Below are 26,240 nucleotides of genomic sequence, written 5' to 3'. Positions count from 1 at the left end.
CTGCGGGGCCTCTTACCCTCTCTGAAGACTTCAGACGAGAGGTGCAAAGTGTGTGCAGCTCAGTTCCAGCTCACCCAGTCCTGCCGGGCTGGGAGCTGCCCCACGCACCCCAAAACCCGCTGCGGAGGGGGGTCCTTGCACGGGGCTCGATGCCCTTGCAGAGCCTGGCTGGGAGGGTTGGACTCAGCACAGCAGTGACAGGGGCTCAGACAAAGTCGTGCCCAAAGCCAGCGCTGCTTTCCCACAAAGAAGGGGTGTTGCTGGTGCAAATTTCCCCTCTTTTTGTCAGAAATGCAATTCGTATGTTATTTGTAAGGGACCAAGCCTGCTTGCAGGGAAAGGGAAGTGACACGTGCTCCAGACACAATGCATAGATTTATTTTTTTTCCCCTTGCCTATCTGCATTTTATAGGCCCCAAATAAAGGCTCAGGAAAGAGCCGGGAGCAGTTGCGATAAAGGCGCAGTCCCACTGGAGGTCAGTGTTTCTCAAGAAATTGGGAATCGCTGCCTGCTCCCAAAACATGGGTGGCCTGCTGCAAAATATTTGCATTAACAAGATTTGGAAAGAAGAAAAGCTCTTCCCTACGGTTAATTATTTAATTGGCTGTCTCTTTAAATTGCATTAAAATGTAATTGGGAAGCTATTACTAGCCAAACATGGGCTGTGGGGCCCGATTCTGCACAAGGCAGCCCTGATCATCATGAGAAGGGCCTGATGCTGCTGCCGGCGCACCAGGGCTGCACCATGCCAGGAGGAGAGCAGAGGGCTGGCCGGGGCAGGACATGCTCCCTGCCTCCCACCCTGCCCAAAAAACCTTTGCAAAACTGAGCTTTGGCATCCTGCTGGAGGAGATCTGAGCACTGGATCTCAGCTCTCGAGTTTCTCTCTTACACAATCTGTTTTGCCGAGAAAAACTCATGGACTGAGTTTTTCAGTTTGCTTAGGAGAAAAGAGAGTCACCAAAGAAATACATCTCCCAGTTTTAAAGCAAGCCGTGTCCTTCCTTCCCTTGGGTTTCGCTGCCTCGGCTTGGCCAGTCTTCTACAAACTGTCCATGAAAACAGAAAAGACTGGAACCACGTCTAACTCTGAAAGCAAGCAAAATGCATGGAGCTTCTCTCTCATCTTCCCTTCAGTATCTCTTTTCACAGTTGTTTTTTGGTGGGTTTTTTTTTTTTTTTTTAATCTTAATTTTATTTTTAAAGGGGCAGTGGCCACCCGCGAGCTTATCACTTCTCTGCCAGCGACTCTTCACCTCCAGCAGCGGGTGGACGGCTCTCCCAGGAAGGCAGGTCAGTTCAAGCATTGAGATCCAGCAAAAGAAAATGTGCCTTTGTCTTCTCTAAGCTGCTGTGCTGGAAAGCCCTTGCTCTGACCCCTCAGATGTTCAAATACCTCAAAAGCTGTGGAAGACAGAGAGGTACTGCAGAAGATAATGGGACAAAGAAGGTGAAGCCCTGGGGAAACTGGGATTTTAAATCACCGTATCTTTAGCCTCAAACCCTGTTGTCCCTGACTTTTGAAGCAATGGAGAAACCAGGCCTGACATTGCCATCACCTTATGAAGAAAAGTGATGAAGTGCAGCAACTGGGTGACTGAACACCGGCAGAAATCACCTGCCCAGCCTGGTGCCACACTGCAGTGCTGCTTGGCACAGGCAGGTCTGGTTTTTCCTGGTCTGATACACAGAAAACAAGATGCAGAGACTGTAGTATTACTGAAAAGTATCTTCTGCTTTCCTGGGAGTCCTTGGGAAGATGGCAGAGCAGATGGGAGCTGGACTGTAGAGTTTTGCACAGGGCACTTGTGAAGTGCCTAGACAGCAGTTGGCTGGTGAAGTCTCCTTGATCAGGGTTTTCTTAACTCAAATTCCCCATGACACTGATCCTAAATCCCTGAGCTTTCATCTGGCCTGGCTGGCCAATAACACATCGGTCATTGAAAAGTTTCTGTTGACAGGTTCCCAGGAGTTTGGCAGAAACTACCTGCAACAAACACGGGGCGACGAGCAAGTCCCCAGTGCAACCACTGAACTTTGGCTGCTAACCATTGAACTTGGGCTAGCACCTTAACACCACAGCCAGACCCTCCTGGGGAATCCTGGGCTCGAAGAGAAGCACTTTGAGGACAACAAACAGCCACAAGCCTCTTCCCACACACCCCTTATGACAGACCAAATCTCCAAGTCTTTTCTCTATCATGGAATCTGTGGCCTGATGAAATGCCCAATGTGAGTGGGGAGAGGGATCAGGCCCTCTGCAAGGAACCCACCACTTTGCTAAAGACTGGTCATCATATCAGTCAGGAAGAACAACATTGGTAAGAATAGTGATAAGGCTCTTGAAAAACATCTCATCTTGGCCAAAACTGAGTGATTAGAAGGAGCCTCTGCTCGACAAGCATGCTGTAAAGAAGATGTCTGTCCTGGGAAGCCTGAACGTACCACCAACCCGCTGCCCGAGCAGCACAGCCACGGATGACATTGCCATGGGATGCGTGTTTCTGAACAAATGTAAAGTGTCCGTGTGGACAGTCCACGTGGTGAGACACAAGGGAAGAAACAAAATGGTCCTAAGTTGAGAGTAAAAGATTTAGATGAATCTCACACTTCTTTCATTGTGGATAGCCCCATCAGTCTCACACTCCTCCAAAGCTCCAAGTTAAAATCCATGTAGGGAATATCAAGGGAAAAAAGTCCCAGAGCCCCAGGCTCCACGGGCACGTTCGTGGGGAGCACTGAGCCCAGCAGACGTAGGGGCTCATCGGGAGCGCCTGCGAGACAGTGAGCCCAGCGCTGTCACGGAGCAACAGCAACTTTGACTCCTGTAACAAGCCCCAGCAATTGGACTCCCTTGGCAAATCATCCAAAATAAACAGCATCTGTTTTCACAGATGGAGAAAATTAAGACATACTAGCAACTTAGTTTGAAGTTATAAGGCCAGACATAAATAAATGAGAGGCAATCTCTCCATAAGATGGTGGCTTGATTACTGAGGATACAGACAGATGAATAAATCACCTTGGGGTGAGATAGGCTGTAACTTGCTACACATCCATGAGAGTGGAGTAACTGCTCATGTGCATCCTCTGAGCCCGAAGGAAATGAGAGGTAAGTGGTATTGCTGAAGGGATCTGCACGGTAGGAGCACACACATGGGCAGTTACTGCAAATTAGCTGACGCTCTGCAAGTTCACACCCTGATTTGCCTTATGGTAACTTTTTAATCTCCCTCCATTACTGTCTGGCCTCCTTGGATTTACATAATTGTAAAAAAATAAGAAAACAAGCAGAGAAGTGATGTGGCATGCTAGAAGCTTTCTTTGAAAAACTATCCTCTCAGAAGTCAACTGAAGTGCATTGAAACCCACTACTTCAAAGGCTTTAAGACTATTTTATTGACTGGAAGGAAGATGATGGTAAGATAACTTGGAGCACCTTGACATGAAGGCTGAGAAACCCAGGCACAAAGCTGGAGACTCGCTCAACACAAACACTGGTGTTTGAGCGCGCCAGGACGAGGAGCGGGAGCCAAAGGAAAAAGCAGGAAACTGGGTCTGCCATGGGCCCTTTGATTTTTCCAGTGCGTTCACCTTTCCCCATGTTGGGCCACTCCGGTTAATGACCAGGTTGCTGTCATTAACAATTTACTTAGAAGTTGAAATTGTCGTTCTTCCCCATGCAGAAATAAGTGCCAAGGCTTTTTGGCATCTTTCTCCCATGAGCCTTTTCAAGCCAACAAACTCTTACCTCTGGTTCTTCCTGATGCCAGAGCTCTCAGGTTTATATATAAACTAAGGCACAATTTCAGGCTCTTGAAATACTTGGCATTTAGCTTTTAAGGAAGTTTGAAAAAGGCAGTTCTGTTATTGCCCAAAGTCCTGCTCCCATTCCAGGAGAATCAAAGGGAGATGACTCCATGCTTTGTAGCTGAAGGGGTGAAGGGGACGCAGTCTATACACTGCAGATTCAATCCTGGATGAACCAGGTGATTTTCTCTGTCCTCTTTTTTATCTATGAAGATGCCAAGGAAGAAAGATCTGAGCCAAAATGCTTCCTGCAACAGGAAGGTTGCCAAAGGCCTTTCAGTGTTGTACATCTCAATGGTTCTAGTTCTGTCTTGACCTTTTGATAGTGTGGGACAGCATTTCTGCACGGTCCAGAGTTGTGTGGGAGTGATTCAGTCTGGCCTAACTTTATGCAAAGCCTTTTCCTTGGGGCCACCATTGCTGCGAGCTGCCAGGAGGCTGAGAAACAGGCAGGGGATGATTGAACATTCTACAAGGCATCAGAGCTCTGTCTCTCAAATCTAGCAGTGTCCTCTGAGGTGCAAATCTGTTCAGAGGTAAAGGCTGAAGAGCAGGTTGTAGTGCAAAAGCCCAGCTGAGCCATTTGCTGAGGTCCACCTCACCTCACATAAGGCAATGAAAAATCACCATCACCCAAAGGACGTATATTCTTCCAGGAATCTCCCCAGAGTGAACAAATATATTGTAGATCAAGTGCTCCAGAGATCTCACCACTACGGAAGTCACACAAGAACTGGGTTTTAAAGCAACGTCTCTAGAAATCTCCAGGGAAGGAGGAAGGGTTGGTCAGCTCTGAGAGCACCCAAGTAGCCAGAATGCCTGGATTATGTTAGTCGGGGAATCACCTCAGCCTGCAACGTTGCTTATGGGTAGCAATCAGGCTGTTCTTGTTTATCATCTCTGTACCTGCCACAAGATTATTCTCTGAGCAGACCTTCTGAAAGCTTTCTAAAAGGGTGATGAAAGCAAGCAGATGAAGAAGAAAAGGACTGACAGTATCTCTAAAAGCCATCTGCAACTCCTAGCACAATCTCCCTAGTCTTTAGCCACAGTTACCAGTCCTGGAAAAGCTCCAGGAATGGACTGATGAGGGTACTCTAGAGACATAGAGGCTGTAGAGGAAGACATCAAGAACCCTCAGTGACATCCTTCGGGGATGTATGCAGAAGATGTGCAGTCCTAGACAGCAGGGGCTGGGATTGGCACCAGTGAAGGCAGCAAGAACAACGCTTCTCATTTTTACTTCCATGTGCTGCCAAAAAGACAAGAAAAAATAGAGAGAGTAGAAACCAGGTCACATCCAACACCCTGAGGACAAAATTTGAGACTTCATCTACCCAAGTGACAGAAGGTTGGGATCACAGGGAAGAGGCCTCTCACCCTAGCTGCCATGCTCATTACAACACACGAGCATCCTTCTTCGAGTCCCCTGCAGCCCTTTTCATCAGTGCCCTTGGATACATCAGTGAGAGCGGCCTTGGGGGAGAGCAAAATGAGCTACCCAACTGCAGCGAGAGGAGTGCCTGCCCTGCAGCACCTCCCTACTCAGCTCTCTGGGTTTCTCTGCCAGTTGCTGGCAGAGGAGGTGCAGGCAAGATTTCTGCTCCCCCCCCTCCTTTTCCCCCTTTCTTTTCAAATTTGAGGGCCTGCTGGGAAGGGAAGGTTTGAAGAATTTCTCCTTCCCTTTCCTCCTGGCCCAGCTACTCCAAAATAAACAGCCCCCAGCAAAGAAACACAGTACTGCTTAATAAATTCACCCTGTAAGGATAGAGATTTCGTAGAAGAAGGGATTATTTCCAAGGGTACTAAGATAATTACATGGGTAACTAGGAAGAGTTCAAGAAAACAGTTTGAATTTTCTTATCAGTTTCCCATAGCTTGTAGCAAAAAGAAAATAAAATACTGTACTGTAATCAAATCATGTTTTCTGAAGCCCTCAGTTGGCAAGTACACAATTTCTTCACCACTTCCATTAAAATAGAAATACTTAGAAGAAAATGATAGCAGTTCAAAATGGAAAGAAGTGGGGCCCAAAAGCACCACGTCAGCTGCTCACAGTATGTCCTTATCTGGCAGGAACAAGATGTCATGTGAAAAAATACCCCCCGTCCCCCTGAAAGACAAACTCCCTCTCGCCGACTGTGGGGCAGGAGTGGGCCCATGGCCAGTACCTGTGGCACTGAGGGGCTCACTGGCTGCTAATTTATTCCTGCACCTAAGGACACAACAAAGAAGGATTTCTCCCCTTAACTCAGCAAATGCCTGTAATGTTTCCTATGTAAAACCTCACCCTTGCTACAGCATCTAACTCCAGTATTTACTGGGTATTTACCGCAAGGCACAGTGGTGACATACAGGTATGCCCCAGTGCTGACCAGTAAGGGTCTATGGGAACACACAGCATACGCTTCTGAAAAGGGCATCTTTGACATCCTTTTGAAGGGCTCCCGATAAAGCTATCACGGAAGATGCAACTATCTCCATGGAAGACCATAAGAATCTGCTCCTGCCTTCTGAGACGGACTAATGGTTTTGGTTGCCTTCCTAATTTCCCAGAAATAAACTTGTGGAGATTTAGGCTTGAGAGGCCAGCCTGGTTTTACTCTGGATGCATGTTTTTGAGCTACAATGAACCCTCTCCAGCTTCTTCTGAACCAGGTCTGTGCTTTTGCAAGTATAATGCATCTTTTGCTTATGACCATGCGTGTGATTTTAGTAGTTCAATGCTGATACCACCGTACCTAAAGAAAAATGCAGGTTATAAATATATAAATTAACCAACTTGAGTCATAGCGCTTTTAAAGTGTAGATGTTTAGTATCAAGCTTAAAATAATTAGGGTAAATGATACAAGATAATGCCATCTATAGCAATCAACAGTTTGACCAGTCGTTAAAAAGTAGGGGAAAAAACCCCAAGTGTTAAACCTAGAACCTTTACATCACGTGGAACAACCTGTCACAGATGTTTCAAGAGCAGAAAACACACATTTATAAAGAAATGAAGGCATTAAATATCATTTTTGATACAATTTGAAGAATATCCCACCTACTCCTGCAGAACTAATCCAAGCTAAAGATGGCAGAGACACGTATTGAACACAAACACTGACTTGGCCACACGGCACCAGGGCACCTGAGCGTGGCACCAGCCGGATGGATCCCAGCAGCGGCCAGAAGGGAGGGAGCGTGCTGGGAGAGCCCAGCCTGACTCCCTGCTCTCCAGGACAGCCAGCTAGATCCATTTTTGGGACAGAACTACAGCAAAATTCCAGCCTGGCCCTCCAAAACTCCTCATGTCAGGCTGAACATACGCTCATCAACAGGAAACTGCCTACAAGGAGGTACACACCACATGAGCTTACAGCCTGGTAGGACAAATATATAAGATATGTACTGCAGGAGGCAATGTAAATAAATGTAAGTTGCTCAAAATAACCTCCAATTCACAATGCAAAAACCAGACAAGAGCACGCCAGGTGAAACAGCAGCGCACAGGCAAGCGCACACACACACACGCTCTACCTGAAACCCAGAGTATCCAAGCTAGATTTATTCTACTAGTTTTTAAAATATAATTCCACTCATGGATTACAACATCTGTTCCTTACCAAACTTCAAATTCTAGACTCTTGTAAATACTGAGTATATTTGTAGGAACAACATCTCATAAGGCACCAGAAGAGGAATTTATATGAAGTATGTGTAAAAATAAAGTGAGCCAAATACCTGGGAAAATTCTTTTACATTTTCATTTTTGAATCTAAACCATTTCTGACCTCAATGTCTTTAATTTTTTAAAATCAGCTAATATATTGTTATGGTGCTCAAAACAATCCCCCCTGCAGTCTCAGACCCAAAATACATCTTTTCTATCCATGAAGCCAGGTGTCCACCTCCCACTGACTGCAGCAGGAATTGTCACACTTGAATTTCACTGAAAAAAAGATACAGTCTCGAAATCTGACACTTCAATATTCAAGGTATTGAAAGCATTCCCCCCCCCGCCACCCGAAATTGATAAGACAAAAAGGAAATTTTCCTCCCCCGCACAAAATTAATCCCCACCAAACCTAGGCCCTTCGTTCCCCTGGACATCACAGAAACAGAACCACCAATGTAAATGTTTGCTGCTTGGACTCAGGTCTCACGTTAATAAAGACAGCCCACGCGTAATTGTGTTTGTATAAAAGATATTTACTTCAATTATCACACCTAGGGTGCTAGTGAATAATAATAATAATAATACATCGTGTGAGTTTCATACAGTGATATTGCTTCTCCATATCATATAGGGACCGTTGTACAGTGCTGAGAACAAACATTATATGGCTAACCAAACAAAGACAGAAGAAACAATGCCATTCTGCTGACGGAGGGAGCGCTGCCCTGCTACTGCCAGCCATATAAACTCTTACTTTTATGTTTAAACAAATACCAAGAAATAAAATGTTACAAAAGATGAGTCACAGCAACACAATGTGGGCTTCTCAAAGCTACTTGTACAAAAAAATGACACTTTTTTTTTGGTCAATTGGGTCTTTGTGAGGATCTTTTTTTTTTTTTTTAAATCTGTGATTGTGAATATAACAAACAAGCTCTAAAAACATCTAAGACTTAGTGCGTTACAGAAAAAAATATAAAATACTGCTAAAAATGTAAGACACCACAATACACTGGGGTAAAAACTGAGCTTATTATTAAAAAAAAAAAAAAAAGTTCTCAGGAAAAAGTACACCACTTTCTGTTTGAGTTCATCTTGTGCTGTGTTAGTAGTCGGGGCATTTCAAAGGTCTGCCCATTATCATGGCAAGTAGTTATTGCACAAATGCAAAGAGTTAATTTTTAATAAAAAAATGAAAAGGGACATGAGGGAAACAACTTAAAAAAAAAAAAAAAAAGAACATCCCCCCCCGCCCCCCCCCCCCAGCCAGCCTCCATCTGCTTTGGAATTAACGTCCAAATTCGTACACTTGACATTCTCGCAGCATTTCCAGCGAGTGGGGCGCGCGGTGCCCGCTTTTGGAAAAGGAACGGCAGAAAACGTTTTTCAACACAGAAATGCATAGAGTATTCTGACAGGAACAACCTTTTTGTTTTGCAGAGGTTATCCAATAGTTACCGTAGGGCTTTTTTTGTATTTTTTTTTTTTTTTCTTTCAGACTATGCCAGAAGGAAAGAACCTCGCGTGGGAAATTCATCTGATGGTTTTTAGTGGGACACCCTCGAAAGGCAAAGTGCAAATTTGCTTCCAAATCCACAGAAGTGGTGATGTGCCCTGCAACTAGCTCAGCACCTTCCGTCTCTGCCCACTGTCAGGTTTTACTGCGGGGCCGGCTGGTTCGGTGCTGACCGGAGGCCCTTTGCGTCGTCCCTCGTGCAGACATACGCTCCCCTACAACGAGCAGGGGCAATTTTTAGCACAATACTTTTTAGTTTGGCTTATACAGCTTTTCTCTCGCTCGCTCGTGAAGCGTTACCTAGCCAGGGAAAGCCTGTCTGAACGTGTTTCGACACTGCAAGAAAACTAAATGACTCCTCCGTGACAAAGATCAATTCACAATGTGTATTTCCAGAGTTCACACCAGGAAAAGTTGCTGCTGCACAAGGTGGTTTTTTTTTTCTTTTTTTTTTTTTTTTTTTTCCTTGACCAACTTTGAATGAGAAGAAAATCAGCTCTGAATTCAGAAATTCAAATATATGCCAACAAAGATGAACATCACAGGAAACCAGTCTCTCATTTTAAATGAACACTCTTGAGTAAATCACAATGTACTTTGACAAAGGGGCACTGCATCTTCATGAAATTCTCAGTAGAGGCTCTAGGAGGCTAAGGGTATTTTCTCTCTCTGTATATTTTAAGTCTCTTCTCTCACAACTGAGGCTTCTTATTCTCAGTCCTAAATTATTTTAAAACTATTTAAATAATATTATTTATTAGGCATTTAGATAAAATACTTTTTTTTTTTTTTTTTTTTAAAAATGATTGCTCTAGGAAACACAACAGGGGCACAATGATATGGATACTACAACAAGCCGACAACCACCCCGCTCCATCGCCAGGATAGCCCAAACTTTCTCCAACGTCTGTTTAGGGGATATATATACTCCTGTTGTGTTTATATCAAACAAAAACAAACCTCAAAAAAGAAACTGTTAAAATTAATCTCATAAATAGGAAATATTAGATTGTTTTCCTAATTACAAACCACCTTTATATATTTCACCTTATGATGCTGTAGAGAGAGCAAGCTTGAAAAATAACACACAAGCGCTGGTAAGGGCTGAGGATGCTGGTGGGTGAAAGCCTGTTCTTTACAAAAGCAAATTAAGACTGGAATGACTTTACAGTGCCTCGCCATCCAGAGACAATGCGGCTCTGGGCAGGGAAATGAAGACAGCATGTATTACTAATGGCACAGAAGGACACGGTCGCCGTTAGCGATGGCTGAAGTCCACAAGCGTTTCTTGAATGCTGACAGACCTACGAGTACGCCGGGTGAGATTGAGCCTTACAAGCATGAACGCTGCCGGGTGATGGTGGACCTTCCAACCCGAGACCCCACCGTGCCGCTGGAGCCAACCCCGAGGGATATGTATTGTTTTTTTCCCCAGGAACCTGAATTCTCCTAAATTAGAGCTCGCGCTCGCCTGCGTTTGGCAGCTGCGACACAAACCTCCAAATGCAGAACGAGAATTTCTATTGCACAAAGACTTAATGCACAGTGTTTGAAGTGCTCGTTAGCAAAGGGGCAACTCATGTTGGGCCACTGAAACGCTCCTCGATTGGTGTTTGCTTCCCCCCCCCAAATGAAAAGTGGCTGTGAATGCTGCAATCTAGATCACTGTGCTTTAGAGATTATTCTCCACAAAGAGATTAGGAAATAAGGCACATAGCTTTCCAAGTACAGAAAGTTTGTTAAATAGCAAATTTTAGGAAAGTAGCAAAAACTAAAAATGGGAAATGTGGTTACAGGATTTGGATGACATGCTTACTGAATGAAAATAAAAGAATTTTAAGCTAAACTAAAATCTTTCCCCTACAGAAAAAAAAAAAAGATCCATGATCTCTCTCTAGAGGAGACGAGAAGGAAATGGAAGCCCTGATCAAGGAAAAAGAAAGTACGATACAGATGTGACCTTGCTTATTCCCCGCACACCTCCTTTACGAACTAGATGCTTAAGTACAACCTGTATAGTCTGTACCAGCATCCAGAGGTAACTAGGTACTTTGGAAACATTTTTAAAGCTAGTAATAATTTACCCACATACAAATAATACATCAAAATAGCACTAAGGGTCTAATGTAAGCTAACAAAAGCCAGAGAAGTCTGATTGAAAGACTGATTGTAGAAAACATATTTGTAGTTACTTGGAGATAAGATTGTACTTCAGAGCAAGTCAAGTGCCGAGTTGTATTTCTTCTGAAAACACAGACGCTCGCCTTCTAATAACTGCATAACAGAGAATTTCTATCTCATTCCTAAGAATACTTGAATTTTCAGCTTAGGGAGAGCAAGAATGAACTGCTTGCTTTAATTTGATACTTGGCTTAATTTACTGGTCAGCTGGTTTTGTGATTGTTTTAAACATGTCTTTACTGCTCATCTTCCCGCAGTACATAGATAGAGTGTATTTTACATGTGCAAATATCTGGCATGTTACCTTCCTGCAGGTCACATAGAAGCAAAACCCACAGACCAACTGTTACAGGATGTTGCAGACGAGGTTTGACCCTTTCAAATTACTTGGCTTTTGCACATCTCAGACCCTTGGAATTATTTTTATGTATTCTGAACGTGATCTTCCCCCTCCTTGTTAGCTAAACCCACGTATCTCAAACAATCCAATCTCTCAGATGGCTAATCCCCTCTTTATAACAGGGCACTTATCTGACAAGTGGGAACGGCATCCTCTACGCATTAAAATACATATTGGTTTTAAGCCCTCATTCACCTACGCCCCAAAATGATTTCATGAATTTGGCTGTAGCAATTCTACTGCACCATTAAGACCAAGCACACAAATACTACATAGACAGAGGGGCTTTTCCATACCGGAATCATGTATATACACACATTTAACAACTCCTAAGAATGCATATTAATTACCCGCATAGACAGAAGAGGATAACGCAACTTAATGTCACTATTCTTGTAATCAATAGAGAGATTGCGCTGTTATGAACATTACCACAGAATTACACAGTAACTATGCAAAAAGCAGGTATGTCACCATAACAGCAGGAAATTCCTGGCACGACTCTCCATTTCCAAGGATCTTTGGATGAAGACTGTACTACATAGTACAAATACCTCTAAAATTCAAACAAGAAGTCAAAGACGTGACGTCATGGGGACTCTAGGCATCTACTTTTGCTGTACTGCTTCCTGCACTATTTCATTATGGTTAAGAATTCAGTTATACTCTGCACTTGGCTGTTTCAAAATATAAAGAAACTGAAATGATACTATGAAACCAACAGTCTTAATAATAAGAAATCTACAGAACTGTGGCAAAAATCTACTAACATCACTGTGAGTAAAGCAAGCTTGAAAAATGGCAGCAATTCTCCTTCATAGAATAGCTGGACAAGGAAAAACACAAGAATCTTACTAATTTTTTAAAAGAAGGCATTTCCTTTTAATGCACTTTAGTGCCAGAACATGTTTGTGAATAGCAATGAAAATCAGGCCCAGGAATCAGATCAGGTTTTTCTCCATTCACTATTTAGTTGCAGAAACGCAGACTTCACAGACAGCCAAGGCCTCTGGGTTTGAGACAGAGTGCCCAGGTTTTGGAAAAAGCAGGCATGACGCCTCCATCAGTCCCTGGCTGTACCGGTGGATGCCGGTGAGGAGGCTCACTAATAAAGTTCAATGAATGACTGGAAAATGACCTTACAACTAATAACCTGTATTCAATATGCCACAGTACCACTTGGCTGGGGAGGAAATCATCCCTGAGGAGAGAGATGGCACCACTTACATACCTGTTTTTAAGGCTTTTTGAAAACTTAAGTGCACAGACCTAACGCTAACCTTCTCCAAAAGGATAAATTTCACCTTCAGAGCATAAAAACTTTTTATCCTTGCATATTAATAGGGTAGGGTATAGTACATGACCTGGTCATGTAGGACAAATCAGTCCCTAGGCATAGCATAAAGGGCTTTTCTTGCTATAAAGTTCATTATTAATTATATTTTATATATGGCATAGTCAATATATCCCATAAAGGAGACGGGGAGAGACTTTTCAAACTAAGAAGGTTGAGCCAGAGAAGAAATTCAGATCTCGTGCTTTCCATACCAGTGATTCTCCTTGCAATTTAAAACCATCCAGCAACATTTTAAACTGCTGGGAAAAAAAGTCTATCGTTTGTACAGAACTTTAAAGTATTTTTTTTTTCTTTTTTTAAAAAGTTGATTGTATATGCAATACAAAGGAAATGTTGATGTTCGAACAGTGGGACAGCAGAAAGTGCGAGGGGAAAGTAACAGGCCAACGTATGAGTGAACTGAATACTGCTTTGCAGCTGTTTGTTTTATCTGTGCGAGTTAAATTTAGGAATACGAGGCTACGAGCAGCTTGTCTCATCAGGGCCAAAACTGCCACGCACTCACAGGAAAGATTTCATTTGGTTTTAGTTAACGTTAAATCCAGCCCCCACCTAAGAACCAACTTTTCTTCTTCTCCTCCTGTGCTTCTGATAAGTCTTCAAGAAATGCTCACAGCTCAGCCACACACAGTAGCTTTAAGAGAGACAATATCCTAGGATACGTACACTGGGTGAAGAAGAAAGAAGAGATAATTTAAGAAACTCACTTGTTAGAAAGAGACACAAATCAAGCAAAAATAGTGCCCTCCATCTGCATGTTAAAATGTCACCACTTTTGGTTTGCAACAAATTGCTAAGATTACTGATCTCTTTGCAACCTTGCTAAAGGCACTGGTCCAGATTACTGCAACATTTCAGTTTAAATAAACTATTTTGGATTTAAGTGCAAAGAAGTGTTCAAAACCAATTACTTTTTTCATGTATTCTCATAATTTATATATGGTAACAATGTTGGTTTTTTTTTTTTTTTTTCCCTGTTTCTAACCTGCCCTGTTTTTGCCAGGAGCATTTTTATTTAATGTACATTTTAAGAATACTTGAAATTAATGATTTTAAGATGGAAAATGACAGAATTCTGACAGCAGCTGTGCTAGTGGGGACTGCAATCACTGTTAGCATTTTCCATTGTTTCATTACATTATTTTGTCAGATTTCCCTCAGTCCTATTTTAGGTGAATTTATCAGCTTTGTAGTTTCAATTACCACCAGAATGATGCACTACTCTAACTTACTTTTTCTCCCATTAAAGGATTGAAAATAGCAACTTTTAAGTAATTGGATCAGAGAATATTGCATAGAATTCTGTTGTATTCATCAAACCCCTTCTCTACAGCATTCCCATATGAACAAGTTACATAAAAATAATGCAGAGATCTTTCACCTAATGAGAAAGGCACATACATATTTTTCTTTTTAACTGTAAGATAGATCTTTCCCATTACAGCAAGGACTTACTAATTCATGATATGGGCAGAGTGCACTGATACAGGTTCCTTTAAAGAGTGCTTCTATTTATAGGCATCTCACAGATGAATAAATAAAATGGTCAAATATTATGGCATCAACAGCAATTGTAATTAAATGCACTTCTGTCAAAAAACATGTGCAATTCTATTGTCTGAAATTTGTATCCTCAAAAATGGAATTGTATTGGCAATCCCACTGAATGACCCCTCTGCCAAGGGATACTCTTCCCTTGCTTTTAGCAAAGTACTACACTTTTTTCCTTCCCTAACCATCCAGAGAGAAAAATCGACAATTTTAACTGCAGTATAAAGGTATTTCTGTTAAAATAGCCTGGACCCTTCATCTACAGCTTTAGTAAGAGCATGGAACTGGAAACAGAAAGAGAAAATAAAAATGCTTTTAAAGAACTTCAGGAAAAAACAGACTCTGGCATTACAGATTTTCTGAAAACTGCCTGTTCTTTTACCCATCAAGAAAAGAAACGTCAGCAAGGGTTCTGTTGCCACGCTCTGCAGAACGATTGCCCCGTGAGATGAGCCCCAAGTCACACGTGCCTGAGTAATGCCTTCTCCTTCTCCCTTCTGTGTGATCATTGACCCAAGAGGGTAAAAAGCCACCGTGCTACTCTTTGGCTTTTCTTCTCTTCCAACTTTTTATCCTTTTCTTTTAATTAAGTAAAAAAAATTTATTCCAATACACATTTTCCTAAAAGCATTACTTCCAAATGCTGCACTTGATCAGAAATATAGCCAAAATCTTTCAGTGTTGCTGAAGTTCAGTCTCTAAACCAGGGAGGTCTCCGCCAGTTTGGAAAGCCAGTAGGTAACTCATCTCCAACAAGAGAATCTCAGCAGTAGTTCAAGCTAATCCATTTTACTTTCCACTGAAACAGAAAAGCAGCCGTGACCTTGGCTAAAACCGGGAACAAAGAGCTGGGAACATCACTTAAACTCTACGAGCTCGTTCTGAGGGTGTTCGTCTGCCCGTGCCCTTAAATCTGGGGTCACCAAGGAACCCAAAGTGACTCCCGGCAGGATGGCCTGGGTCACCTCAACAGCATCTCAGCAGGCTAATCCACATTCAACGCAGATCATTAAATAGGAAACAACAAAAGGAGCTAAGCCATTAATAAAGTGCCAAAAATATAGGAAATACTGACAGCATTTTATTTGATTAATTTTATAATAGATACCAATGACAACCCTCGGCAGGATGGAGTGACTTCTGACTTATGAATGCTGTCTTTATCCAGCAAAATTACATGATTCAAATGTAATAATGGAACTTAGAATTAACAGTTAGTGTTATAAAAGAAAGACCTCTAGGGCAAGCTACAGATACGCTTTTTAAAAATCATTACAGCATTTAAAACTGGGCAGACGCTAAAGAATCTTAAAGAACTAGTGGAAACTTGAAAAGCAAAACAAAAATAAACAGGAAAAAAGAAAAGATATAAGTTTCAAGGCACTTACGTATTGCTTATTAAGAAGAGAGATTGACCTTAAGTGCTGCATTTGCGTTCAACCTGTGAATACAGTTCTGCTGTCATATAATGCAGCCAGAGCTCTCAGTAAGCATCATGGAATGCAATCATATAGACACAGGCACAAGAACAGTTTGGGGAATATTAATTTTAAAGAAATCATCAAACAGAAAAAAACCCTCACTATCAAGAAAGCCGAGTGTAACCACTTGACTGCATCAAGCACCTGATCTCAAATCAGCAGACAAGGACAGTAGGAATAGACTGGCAAGTGTATTGCCTAGAATTCATTAAAAAAACCCAACCTGAACCAAACACCAACAAAGGAAAAAAACAAAGAACGTAAGAGAATATCTGCATCTTCTAGTCAGAAGTTTTGCTTCTTGGCTGAAGACGCACCTTGTTATGACTTGTATTAAGGTATGTGTATTTTTACCAGGACGTGCATTTATCAGTGGAGCTGTGCTTTGTAAGTCAAACCAGGACATTGTACAGATACAGAGAGGTAACACTTTGCTTCACCAGGTTATTTCCCTCGCTGGCCGTTCCCGCGGACTGACTGCACTCCAGGTAAGAAGCCGTAATCGCTTCCAGCACGTGCTCTCACATACTGGTGTCTGTTATTACCAATTGTCTCCTCAGCTCATCACAGAAAGGGGCAGTTGCTCTCTCTGCTTCTCAATTTTAGTTTTGCATCACAAGTCCCCAGTTACCCAAGGAGGTATCCTGAAACAGCTAGCAGTAAAAATCGGAAATAAATCCCTGCCTTTCAGCCTCCTAGAGCCTTCTTTTCTTAATCATGAAAAGGATTGATTTTAGTGTACTGATTCTTAATTTGTGAAAACTTGCGCTAAGTGCTGCTGTTGCATGTTAAGAGACTGTAAATGAAATACATAAGTTCTAAAACATCATGCAAGAAATGTGGTTTCACATCTTACAGTCAAAAATCCTACTAATGAATTAATACAAGCACACTGAGGTGTAATATTGGGAACATACCTTTAAAGTCGGAACTCCTCTCCCCATCCCTCCCTCCCCCAAAATCAGAAAAGTAATATTAATTAAACTTAAGAAGTAATGAATGCACCATTAAAGTGTCATCAAAAAGATGCTGACCTAAGACAAAAGTTCAATGATACACAATACGGTCAAAAAGTCTTCAATCAATAATATACAGTATGACAACTACATCTTGTAAATTATACCCAATACTGCCGGCAGTCTATCCCTCTAAAGAATATTTGCCCCCTTTCATCCCTTCCTAACAATCAGATAATAAAATACAGCACCTATAAATAAGCAAAAAAAAATTATATATATATATATATTTATATATATATATATTCCGAAATCATCTATTGTTAGTTTTAAAGATATGGCAATAAAGGAGTCTAAATTAGCAAACTTGTAGAAGCCATAACTGATAAAACAGCTTATTGAAAAAAGGTGGCAGTAATGCACTCTATGTGTGCACAAGTACGTAAGAAAATACACAGACGTATAAAATTGCACGCACACACTCACGCACACGCATCCTTCCACACACCTCTATGCTCACGCATATACATATAGACAACAGGAGGAGTTAGAGACAAGTTAGAATTTGATTTGTACTTTGATCAGCCCTAACCTGTGCATAAAATAATGGAAAAAGGCTGTATTTCTGCAGGGCAGAATGGTCTAGACTGGGACTCAAGAGCATGAATGTTTTGGTTTGGAGTCAGGGCTATTTCTGTCCCGGTAAGAGCCCGTCTGGTCATTGCCATGTACTCTTTATCCACACAAAAATAAGCTTCCCACAACTAAAACGTATTTAAAATCAGTGCTTGTGGTGGGAAGAGAGTCAGTAAATGGCCACCAACAGCAGGAAAAGTTCTCTATCTGAGGCAGCTCCAGTCCCCTCTTAGTGGTGTGTGACAGCAATCGTACACGTGAACTACACTTTAATTGATTCCAGGTAAGCTGAATATTTCGGGTTACGGAATACATCCCGAAAGTAGCAGGCTGAAATGTTACTGGCCAACATTTTTTGAGTGATCTGTCTTTACTGAAAGGAAATTCTGTACACTACGAACCAAGTGAAATGATCAAGTACATGCTGTTTCTAAGTTGTCTCCTAAACCTCCTAGATATGAGGTCTGATCAGCGTGCTCTGTGGTTAGAGGTTAAAAAGCAGATTATAAAATACCTAGATTCAGATTTTTTTTTTTTGTCCTGATTTGGCCTAAAATGGAGTGTATTAAACAAATTCTGGTCTGCAAAAGACCAGAATCAGTTAAAGCTATGAAACAATGTGCACTACGTGTCAATATTCTATTTCACTTACAAGAAAACACTAAGTCAGCTACCACAAATTAAGATATTTTCCTGATGTGACTTTTTTTGTTTTGTTAAAAAATATGTGGAGTAAATGTGGTTTTTTTTTAATTCAAAGTTTCAAACAACAAGATTCTTTTCTTTTCTTGAAAATATGTAGGAATCCAAACTAGTGTGTTTAGAGTCGGTTGACTGTGCAATCTCTTAGTGGCAACTGAACAGCTACAAAAAACTTTCTTTTTTTTTCTTTTTTTTTGAAAAATCTCCCCTTTTTTCCTGGTTTAAGAAGATAATAGTGTATTATCGCTCTGTAGCCATTAGATGGCAGATAAAAAGCCCCCTTTTAATATGTGGGTTTGATTTTTTTTTTCTTTTTTTTCTGTTTTTCTTTTTTTAAAGCCCACACCAAAGAGGAGGGCACAAGGCAAAGCTGTATGAGTTATTCCAGAAATTGTGGAAATCACTTAGGGCAATAATAAAAACACTTCAGGGTACAAAAAAGCTTGACTACACATTTCAGTTTTCTTCCTCGAAAACACAAACATAAATTGGGCTTAACGCTCCTTTTTGTTTTCTATATGCACCTTGGCCTATGGCGTTTTTGCCCTGTGGCCCGCAGGGCGGTTAAGTGCGCAACACAATAAAACCAGTAGAGGTCCAGTTTCACTTCCCAGCTCTCCAGAGTTGGGCGAGTTTAATCTCAAAACTCCCACTCGACGGCCTCTTCTCGACTCGCGGCCTTCTCCAAGCGGTGGATGATGTTGTTCAAGTTTGCCGCTTTCTTTTTCCTCAAGGAGCTGTCTCGCGTGTTCCTGGAGCTCGCCGCCTCGGAGAAGCCAAACAAGCTCTGAAGAGAGTTGGCTTTCTGCGAGCCTGTGGCCGGCGTTGAGCTCGTACTTGGCACACTGGAGATTTTCTCTGAACTTTCTTTTGACTTGTAGGAGCTCTCCCCTGTAAGGACTGAGGTGGAGGCAGCTGAGGTAGAGGCATCCCCTTCCGTGGCAGAGTTTGGCAGTGTCTCCAGAGCTTCTCCCGGGCGCTGCGATGCCGGCGGAGAGCTCTGGCGTGGTGCTCTGAGCCTGCCCTCGTCGTCGGTGTCCTCCAGGCTCTCCGCCTGGAACGGCTCCGCTTTCTCCGAAGACCTGGCGCCTTGCAGTGCCTCTTCCCCCGCTTCGAAAGCCGACTCCGCTGGCCCTCCCTGAGACTTTGTGGTTGCATTGCTGTACTCATCCGCCTCCGGGCCACTCGGCTTTCCTTCAGGTGGGCCTTCCGTGTCCACGCCATCGCAGCTGTCTCCCTCGGAGCTGTGAGCGGCCCTGCTGCTTCTGGCGGAAGGAGAGTCGCTCGACCCAGCCTGGCTCTGGCTTCCGGCTTGGATCTCCTCGATGAACAGCTCCCGGCGGATGCGAGACCTAGGAGACAGGGGAGAGGGATGGTGAGTCTGCCGGGGTCACTCGGAGCCACCCTGCTCTACGCGATTTGTCATTCAAAACGCCCTTCTGTAAGAGGCCATTTGCCTCGGCTATGGGACAGCCGCACCAAGCGGGCCAGTGGAAGCGCTCACACCCTCAAACCCAAAGGACTGACTGAAAAGGCATTTGGAAGAACATGAAATATTGTCAAGATGCTCTAATTTAATTTTCCCCGGCCACATGCCTGCTGCAAAGCCTGCAGTGCTAGAAGCATGCAGGCTACAAACCCCAGCCGGCCCTGGGGGCTCCTCCACAGCACGGCAGGAGGGCAGGCAGCTGCAGGCGGGATTTTGAGCAGATAAGCCATTTCTGGTAACTTCTGCAGTGTTTAGTTAGTCTGACTTCAACCAGGATTTTGTGTATTTATTGCAAATCTGATGCTGATGACTGCCCCTTCTAGTAACCACAGCAGGCATTATGAAATAAAGCAAAAGTATAAACTTTATGCAGATAATCAATTTGTGCTAAAATGATTGGTGAAAACCAATGACACATCATCTTCCCTTTTTTCTGCAAGTTTAAATTAAGCATCATTCATAATTGTATGATCAATTTTTACAGCACTGGGTGTGGTTTAAGGGATGCAGAAGAAAGGCTCTGCTGTCTCCCATTCCCTGTAAGTTTGACGTCAGGAAGGTGAAACTTTACAATACACTGGACCAGAAAAGGGATGATTTTAAAAATATGAATACATTCCTAGCAGATCCGGAAGAAAACAGCTTGTACATACAAGACAATTCAGATTTCTACTAGAAGTGAACCACAGCTGGCCTAAACAAAAAACAAGCAAGGAAAAAATCTGGACAACCCCCTGGACAACCCCCTTGGTGTTCTCCTGGACATCAAGGAGAAATGAAGATGAAACAGTCTGTTGTTCTGAAACTGCTCTGGGGAAGCACAGCCTTTTGACACGTTGTCAGTCTATGAGCTAGCCGGACTTCTGCCTCATTTTTTATTTAAAAAATCTATTTCAGTACATGAATAGTGACAAGGCAAGCAGTGCATTTCAAGGGAATTAATGCACTCCATGTGGGGTTAAAACTGCCTGGCGTGCCCCCGTGTGCCTCCTATTTCTTGAAGTGTGCAATAATATCCCAAACACACTACCTCTGCCATTTAACTTGGTCCTTCCTCCCTCTTCCTTCTCTGTTTAGAAGCTTCCAATATTCTCACAAGTACAGAACAGTTTGTGAAAAAATCTTAGTGTCTAGACTAACTCCTCCTCTGTACTGCTCTATCAGTAGGAGAGGTTATGACCACTGTTCAGGTCCTAATTTGCAACCAAGAGGGAGCCTCAATGACCTGTGGTCAGGGATGAGACTACAAACACAGGGAGAGTTTAGCAAAACTTTGTCTTTCAGAGTGAAGGTAACACTTTTGGTTTTAGCCAGGGAGAACTGCTAAGAGTCTTGTACATCACAAGTGAAATGCTGTCCCCATGCTGATGGCTGTACGGATTTTTCATTTTTCTCTTTGTGTACTATGGAAGACAGCACACAATGGAAAAAAATCGGGATAAATGCAGAACATCATCTGAATACTGCTTTTGAAGCTATTATTGATGTACTTGAAATGCAACAGAGTATTTCAGCAGTACTTGTTGACTCCACACTTTTGAGGGATTTAGGGGTCTGTAAATTTTCCCTAGAGAATATTATTCACCTAACAGAAGACCACAGGTGCTAACATTAATTCTCTATTACCATTAACTGCATGCATCCTGCAACATCGATTATCAGCCTCTATTTAGGCCTATAATCTCCCTGCATGGACAATGATCCAGAACACGCTGCTTCTGTAACATTCCCCACGTCAGGAGAGGAAACGGGTAAGAGCTTTGTGCCTGCATGGCATTTAAAATACCTCGGCTCCAGAAACATACTGAAGGATGACATGTTCACTGAGCACTGACCACAGCCCTGCAGAATACAGGCTCATGTCTGCAGAAATCCCTGGAATTCACACCCAATATGTTGCTTCTGGAATCCAGTCTGGCTCCTGATTAACACAGTAATTAAATCCCTATGGTAAAGAAGAACTGGTGACAGCAGCTAGGAAATTCCAGATAGCATTCCTCTCAGTGGAAGGTGTTGGCCTCCACATCAACGCATCTTGTTGGCATTCATCGGTGTGGCTCCAAATATCAGAGATCTCCTGAGGTATATGTTGAAGTTCCCTGCACAGGCCTTCACACAACACCTAAACAAGCATAATGCTACAGCTCATTGAAAAATATGCCCAGAATAAAAGCAATGATATTTAGGATCCAAGAGCACCAGACTATATTTCAAGAAATTTTGGCTTAATTCCTGATGCTTCTGTAGTATCATCTCTGTGACCTTACATGAGTTTACATGCCAGCTTCCACATGTGAAATGGAATAGAAATCCCTACCTCCTACTCTTTTGTACCATTCTTAAGACAATAGAGCCTCAAAGTCTGATGTGCCCTGTATGTGCTTTACTAACGCAAAGTAAGTTATATTTACTTTTATGTTCTGAGAGCTATGTGATTGGTATGGATGCAAAGCCATAGATGTGGAGAAGTTTGCAGACATGTCAAAATCCTTTATAGCTATTTATATTCTGAAGTGAATTATTTCTTTGCCTGCTGAGGATTTTTTTTTAAGTTTCTTTTGCTGCAGAGAATAAATGCTAGTGCTGACTTCCCATCTGGTGGATATAAAGTTAGATTCTGCTGTAGCAACCACCTTTGGAAAGTGAGGTTTAGGCTGAGTCCCAAAGGAAAAGCATCACCACAACAGGATTCCCGAGGGACAGGAAGACAAACTTGTCCGAATCTGTACCCTGCCTTACCTGAAGTTACTTTAAAGAAAAATCTGTATATTAAAGAATAACTAGATGGTCTGAGATGTGGAACAGCTTCTGTATGAAGACTCTTCAGTTTGGAAAAGAAACGTCTGAGGGAGAGCATAAAAGAGATAAATAAAATGTGGCCTGGAGAAGGTGAAGAGGGGAAACACTACCCATTTCTTATAATACACGAGCTGCACAACAGTCAGACCCTGTTCCCCTAGCAGAACATGTAACTTGTACCTCTTCTGCAATGTCCTGCCAATGATTTAAGAGTACTTCATGCATGAAAACAAAGAAAATTATTGTACAGAGGAAAAGAACAGGCACGTGTGTTGATTTTTCAGTGGTGGCAACTGCTTAAAGCACCCAGGGCTCCACACAGGCTTGAAACCTCTCTGAGTCCTGGAGACTCAGCAGCACATCTGGGACCTGGTCCAGATCACTCAGTGCTCTGAGGCTTGTGCTACCCACCAGCCTACAGCACCTTGTTTATACATTTTTTATTTTGTATACAACTGTCAGCACCTAGTCTACATTACTGTATAGCTTGGTGTGGCTAAACACGCTGATCAATCATGACTTGTCACGCTTTCTCACAGCACGCCTAAACAGGAGATCTCATGATAATGAGGAAGATGACACATGCCACCAGTGCTCCTGCACTCGTCTGCGTAAGTGAGAACAGCACATTTTGCTGTCAGGCCGAAGGGAACATATTTTCATAGGCATTCCTCCAACTTGTGTATAATTGCCTAGAAGTGGGAATTGGAAGGGAGGCCTGCATTTGGAGAACTCGGAGCAGTGAAAGAGGCTGCATCTGTAGCGAATTCAAGTCAATGAAATTCAGTGTAAGTATGATTACTCGTTGGTTATAATTTTTAGATTTTATATTGTTTACTATAAACATTATTTAACTATTGTGCATAGTATTTCTGACATATCTCATTAAACTGTGCTGCTTCTGCTTCAGCAACTTCCCTGTTAAAAACTGAGAAGGGCCAAAGTGGAAAATACCCTTTAAATGTTAGCAGTTTCTATAAACAAACAAGTTTAGCAATCTGGACTAATTAGGAACATTACTGGCTCCAAGTGGAGGAATAGTACTAAATCTGGTATCTCAACTGTACCTGTTCAATATTCATTAGCACAAGTTTCTTGGAGAAAATTCTACTGCACTAATTAAGACTCCCAATCCCAAGCAGTTGATAATATGTTTATTCAAATCCTTATAATTCTTATATGCCATTCCAGCATTGTTTCTTTTTATCATTGTCTCTAGGCCAAAACCTACTTCACTGGTTCAAATGTGGGGAAGGTTCCTTCTATTATGAGAAAGGAACTAAACAGACCGACATCTTACTCCATTTCAGCAGGACTCAATGATTTAATCATAACAATGAAATAAATTTGTGGCCACAGCTGCCTTCAGGGTTATCGGTTCTCTGTCCTTCATGACTTTGTGGAGCTTCCCAGAAATACATCACACACTGTGCTTATTTTCCATGCTCAGTGACTCAAGATCTAACAGAAAATCCTCTTTTTGCTCTTATGGGGGAAAATTGTATGATGAAAGCAGTGCAATTCTGATGCCATCCAGTAGAGGACACTTCCAAGAAGCGCCCCACTAAGTGACCCAGGCATAACACACACTACACACACCTATATGTGAGCATATACGTGCACGTATATGTCTGTGTGAGCGTGCAGATGCAAGTAAGAAAGACCAGGCTTGCTTACTGCAGTGGGATTTATAAATATTCAGCAGTGGACATCTCTAAATCCATGCCCACCCCAAAAGCAAGACTTTCTGTTTAAAAGCACTACTTACATCAGTATGTGAATATTGCTGTTCCTCAGGGATGATTTAATATTAGTCTGGAGCATTAGCATTACTGTTAGTTAGAACCTCCCTGCTGTCGAAACTGTTCATTCTGTACAGCCGCTCAACGCTAGCGGAAGCGGACACAGTCTGCTGAAGCAGAGTAGCACCCTGCCAAAGCAAATAAAATAAATCCTTTATGAGCAGGGCTCCCGGGAGATCTCCTACCTGTAATTGTGGAACCAGTTGATCACGGTGCTGGTTTTCAAGTTGAGCTGTGTAGCGAGTTCCTCAATGGTTTTTGGTGATGGGTATGGCTTTTGCTGGTAGGCTCGTTTCAGAGCTTCTTTCTCTTCCGGTGCCAGCACCACTCGGGGCTTCTTCAGCTGATGCTGCGGCTGCGGGCTGGCTCCCTGGCTGTAGTCTATTCCAGCGGATGAGGACTCGCAAGACTGACTGTCGCTAACAGAGCTGTGTCGCCGTTTCATGTAGGCTGAAAGAGAAGTGCATCGGATCATCCCCAGCTGAATACAAATGCAAAATCAATGAATATACGAGCTGGGGAATAAATGCGAAGATGACAGGTTGCAGATGCATGGATGGGCTATTCGGAGAGAAGAGAAAGGAAGGGGCATCATCAGAGACCAGAGGAAAACAAATGTGGGGAGGATGCAAGAGGCAGAAAAAGAAGAGAGAAGGGGAAGAAAAGAGGGTAAATCAACTGGAAACCTGCTGGAGTTTTCTGCTTTTTCAATGAACATGGGACATGAATAACAGGGTTCAGTTAACACGATTTATTTCAAATTCACTCTTTCAGGAGGGGTGAACTTCCACTTAAGCACTTGATTAGGACAGCTGCACTTCATTTCAACTTTAATGTTTTTGGCTGTTAAACATTTAAGGTGTACACTTAAGGTCTCTGAATTAAAAATATGGCTATGGAAGCTGAAGGCAGCTGCAGCCACATTGCCAACACACGATGGCGCCCGGCACCCAGCGATCCCAGCCACGAGCTGAATAACCCATCAGGCGTTTGCTGCTTTTTCCTACAGATCTTTGCTATAGCGGTGACAGGTTATGAAAGAAAAACAGCCCACAGCATCCTCCTCCCCTACGTAAGGCTCTTTCAAAAATGCATATACTTTTAAGAAAGCTCCTGCTGCACTGATGGAGCTCAGTGAGGCTGATGGCAGAAGCCTGTGATACCACCTCTGACTCTCCTCCCCGACAGGGACTGAATTATCCTGGCAAATTCTGCAAGGAAAGAGTCCCAGCAAACGCTGTCACTGACTTGATTGATTTACACCGGGCAAAGAGAGGTGGGATTTACTGCACCTGGCAGTATCATGCACAAGCACTGCTAATGAGGGGGCTGAAAACGGCAAATATAGATGAATCTTGTCAATAAAACATTTAATGGCCTGTTAAATACCTTCTAGATATTTAAGAGTTTAGGTATTCAAGAGCTGCAATTTGATAACCTCGGCTGTTAAGTTCCAGATCACACCAGCCTGACATCAATCTAGTAGGCACTAAATCTCCAAGAGGCAGGAGCTCCAGTCGGAGCCAGGGACCAGCGTGGGGCACTTCACACTGGTCAGCAACCAAATTCTTCAAAAAACAAATTTCCCTCTCCCCACAGCTCTGCCTTTGGGCTGAGGGTGCACGAAGAATAAAAATTGAATGCAATCAAATAAACTGAAATGTTCAAAGCCCTTCTCACACGAGTCAGCTTCTTCTGGCAGAGCTCCCTACAGGACTGGCCAGGGTTTCTGTCTCCAGTGGGTTTCAGCATCCTGTCCTCTACATGGTGGTAGAGTGGGGACCTTTTTACACTGTGTCTTACTATCATCGAAGTGAATTTTGAACACACTCTGTAACCTTTGGGGGTATCTGCATGGCCCTCATTTTGTTTTTCCTGAATATGACAGATTACCTGT

At 42.7% G+C, this 26,240-nt stretch overlaps 1 protein-coding gene across 6 annotated transcripts in view; it reads right to left on the bottom strand.

Moving 5' to 3' along the window:
* Positions 1 to 26,240, bottom strand: part of CUX1 (cut like homeobox 1) — a 284,672-nt gene that overhangs the window by 14,280 nt on the left and 244,152 nt on the right. For 5 of the 6 annotated variants that reach the window (XM_074890487.1, XM_074890488.1, XM_074890489.1 and 2 more), the window contains 2 exons: positions 24,529 to 24,793; positions 7,986 to 19,605 (listed from right to left, as the gene is read on the bottom strand). The exons of the other annotated variant lie outside the window; for it this stretch is intronic. In XM_074890487.1, coding sequence (XP_074746588.1) covers positions 18,894 to 19,605; positions 24,529 to 24,793 — 977 coding nt within the window. In that variant the 3' untranslated portion in view covers positions 7,986 to 18,893. Of the gene's footprint in view, positions 1 to 7,985; positions 19,606 to 24,528; positions 24,794 to 26,240 lie in introns of those variants that run through there. 6 annotated transcript variants of the gene reach the window in all.

Source organism: Strix uralensis, chromosome 20 (genome assembly GCF_047716275.1).
Source record: "Strix uralensis isolate ZFMK-TIS-50842 chromosome 20, bStrUra1, whole genome shotgun sequence".
Taxonomy (NCBI): domain Eukaryota; kingdom Metazoa; phylum Chordata; class Aves; order Strigiformes; family Strigidae; genus Strix; species Strix uralensis.
Note: the sequence above shows the minus strand (reverse complement) of the source record. Positions and strands in the feature narration are given on the sequence as shown.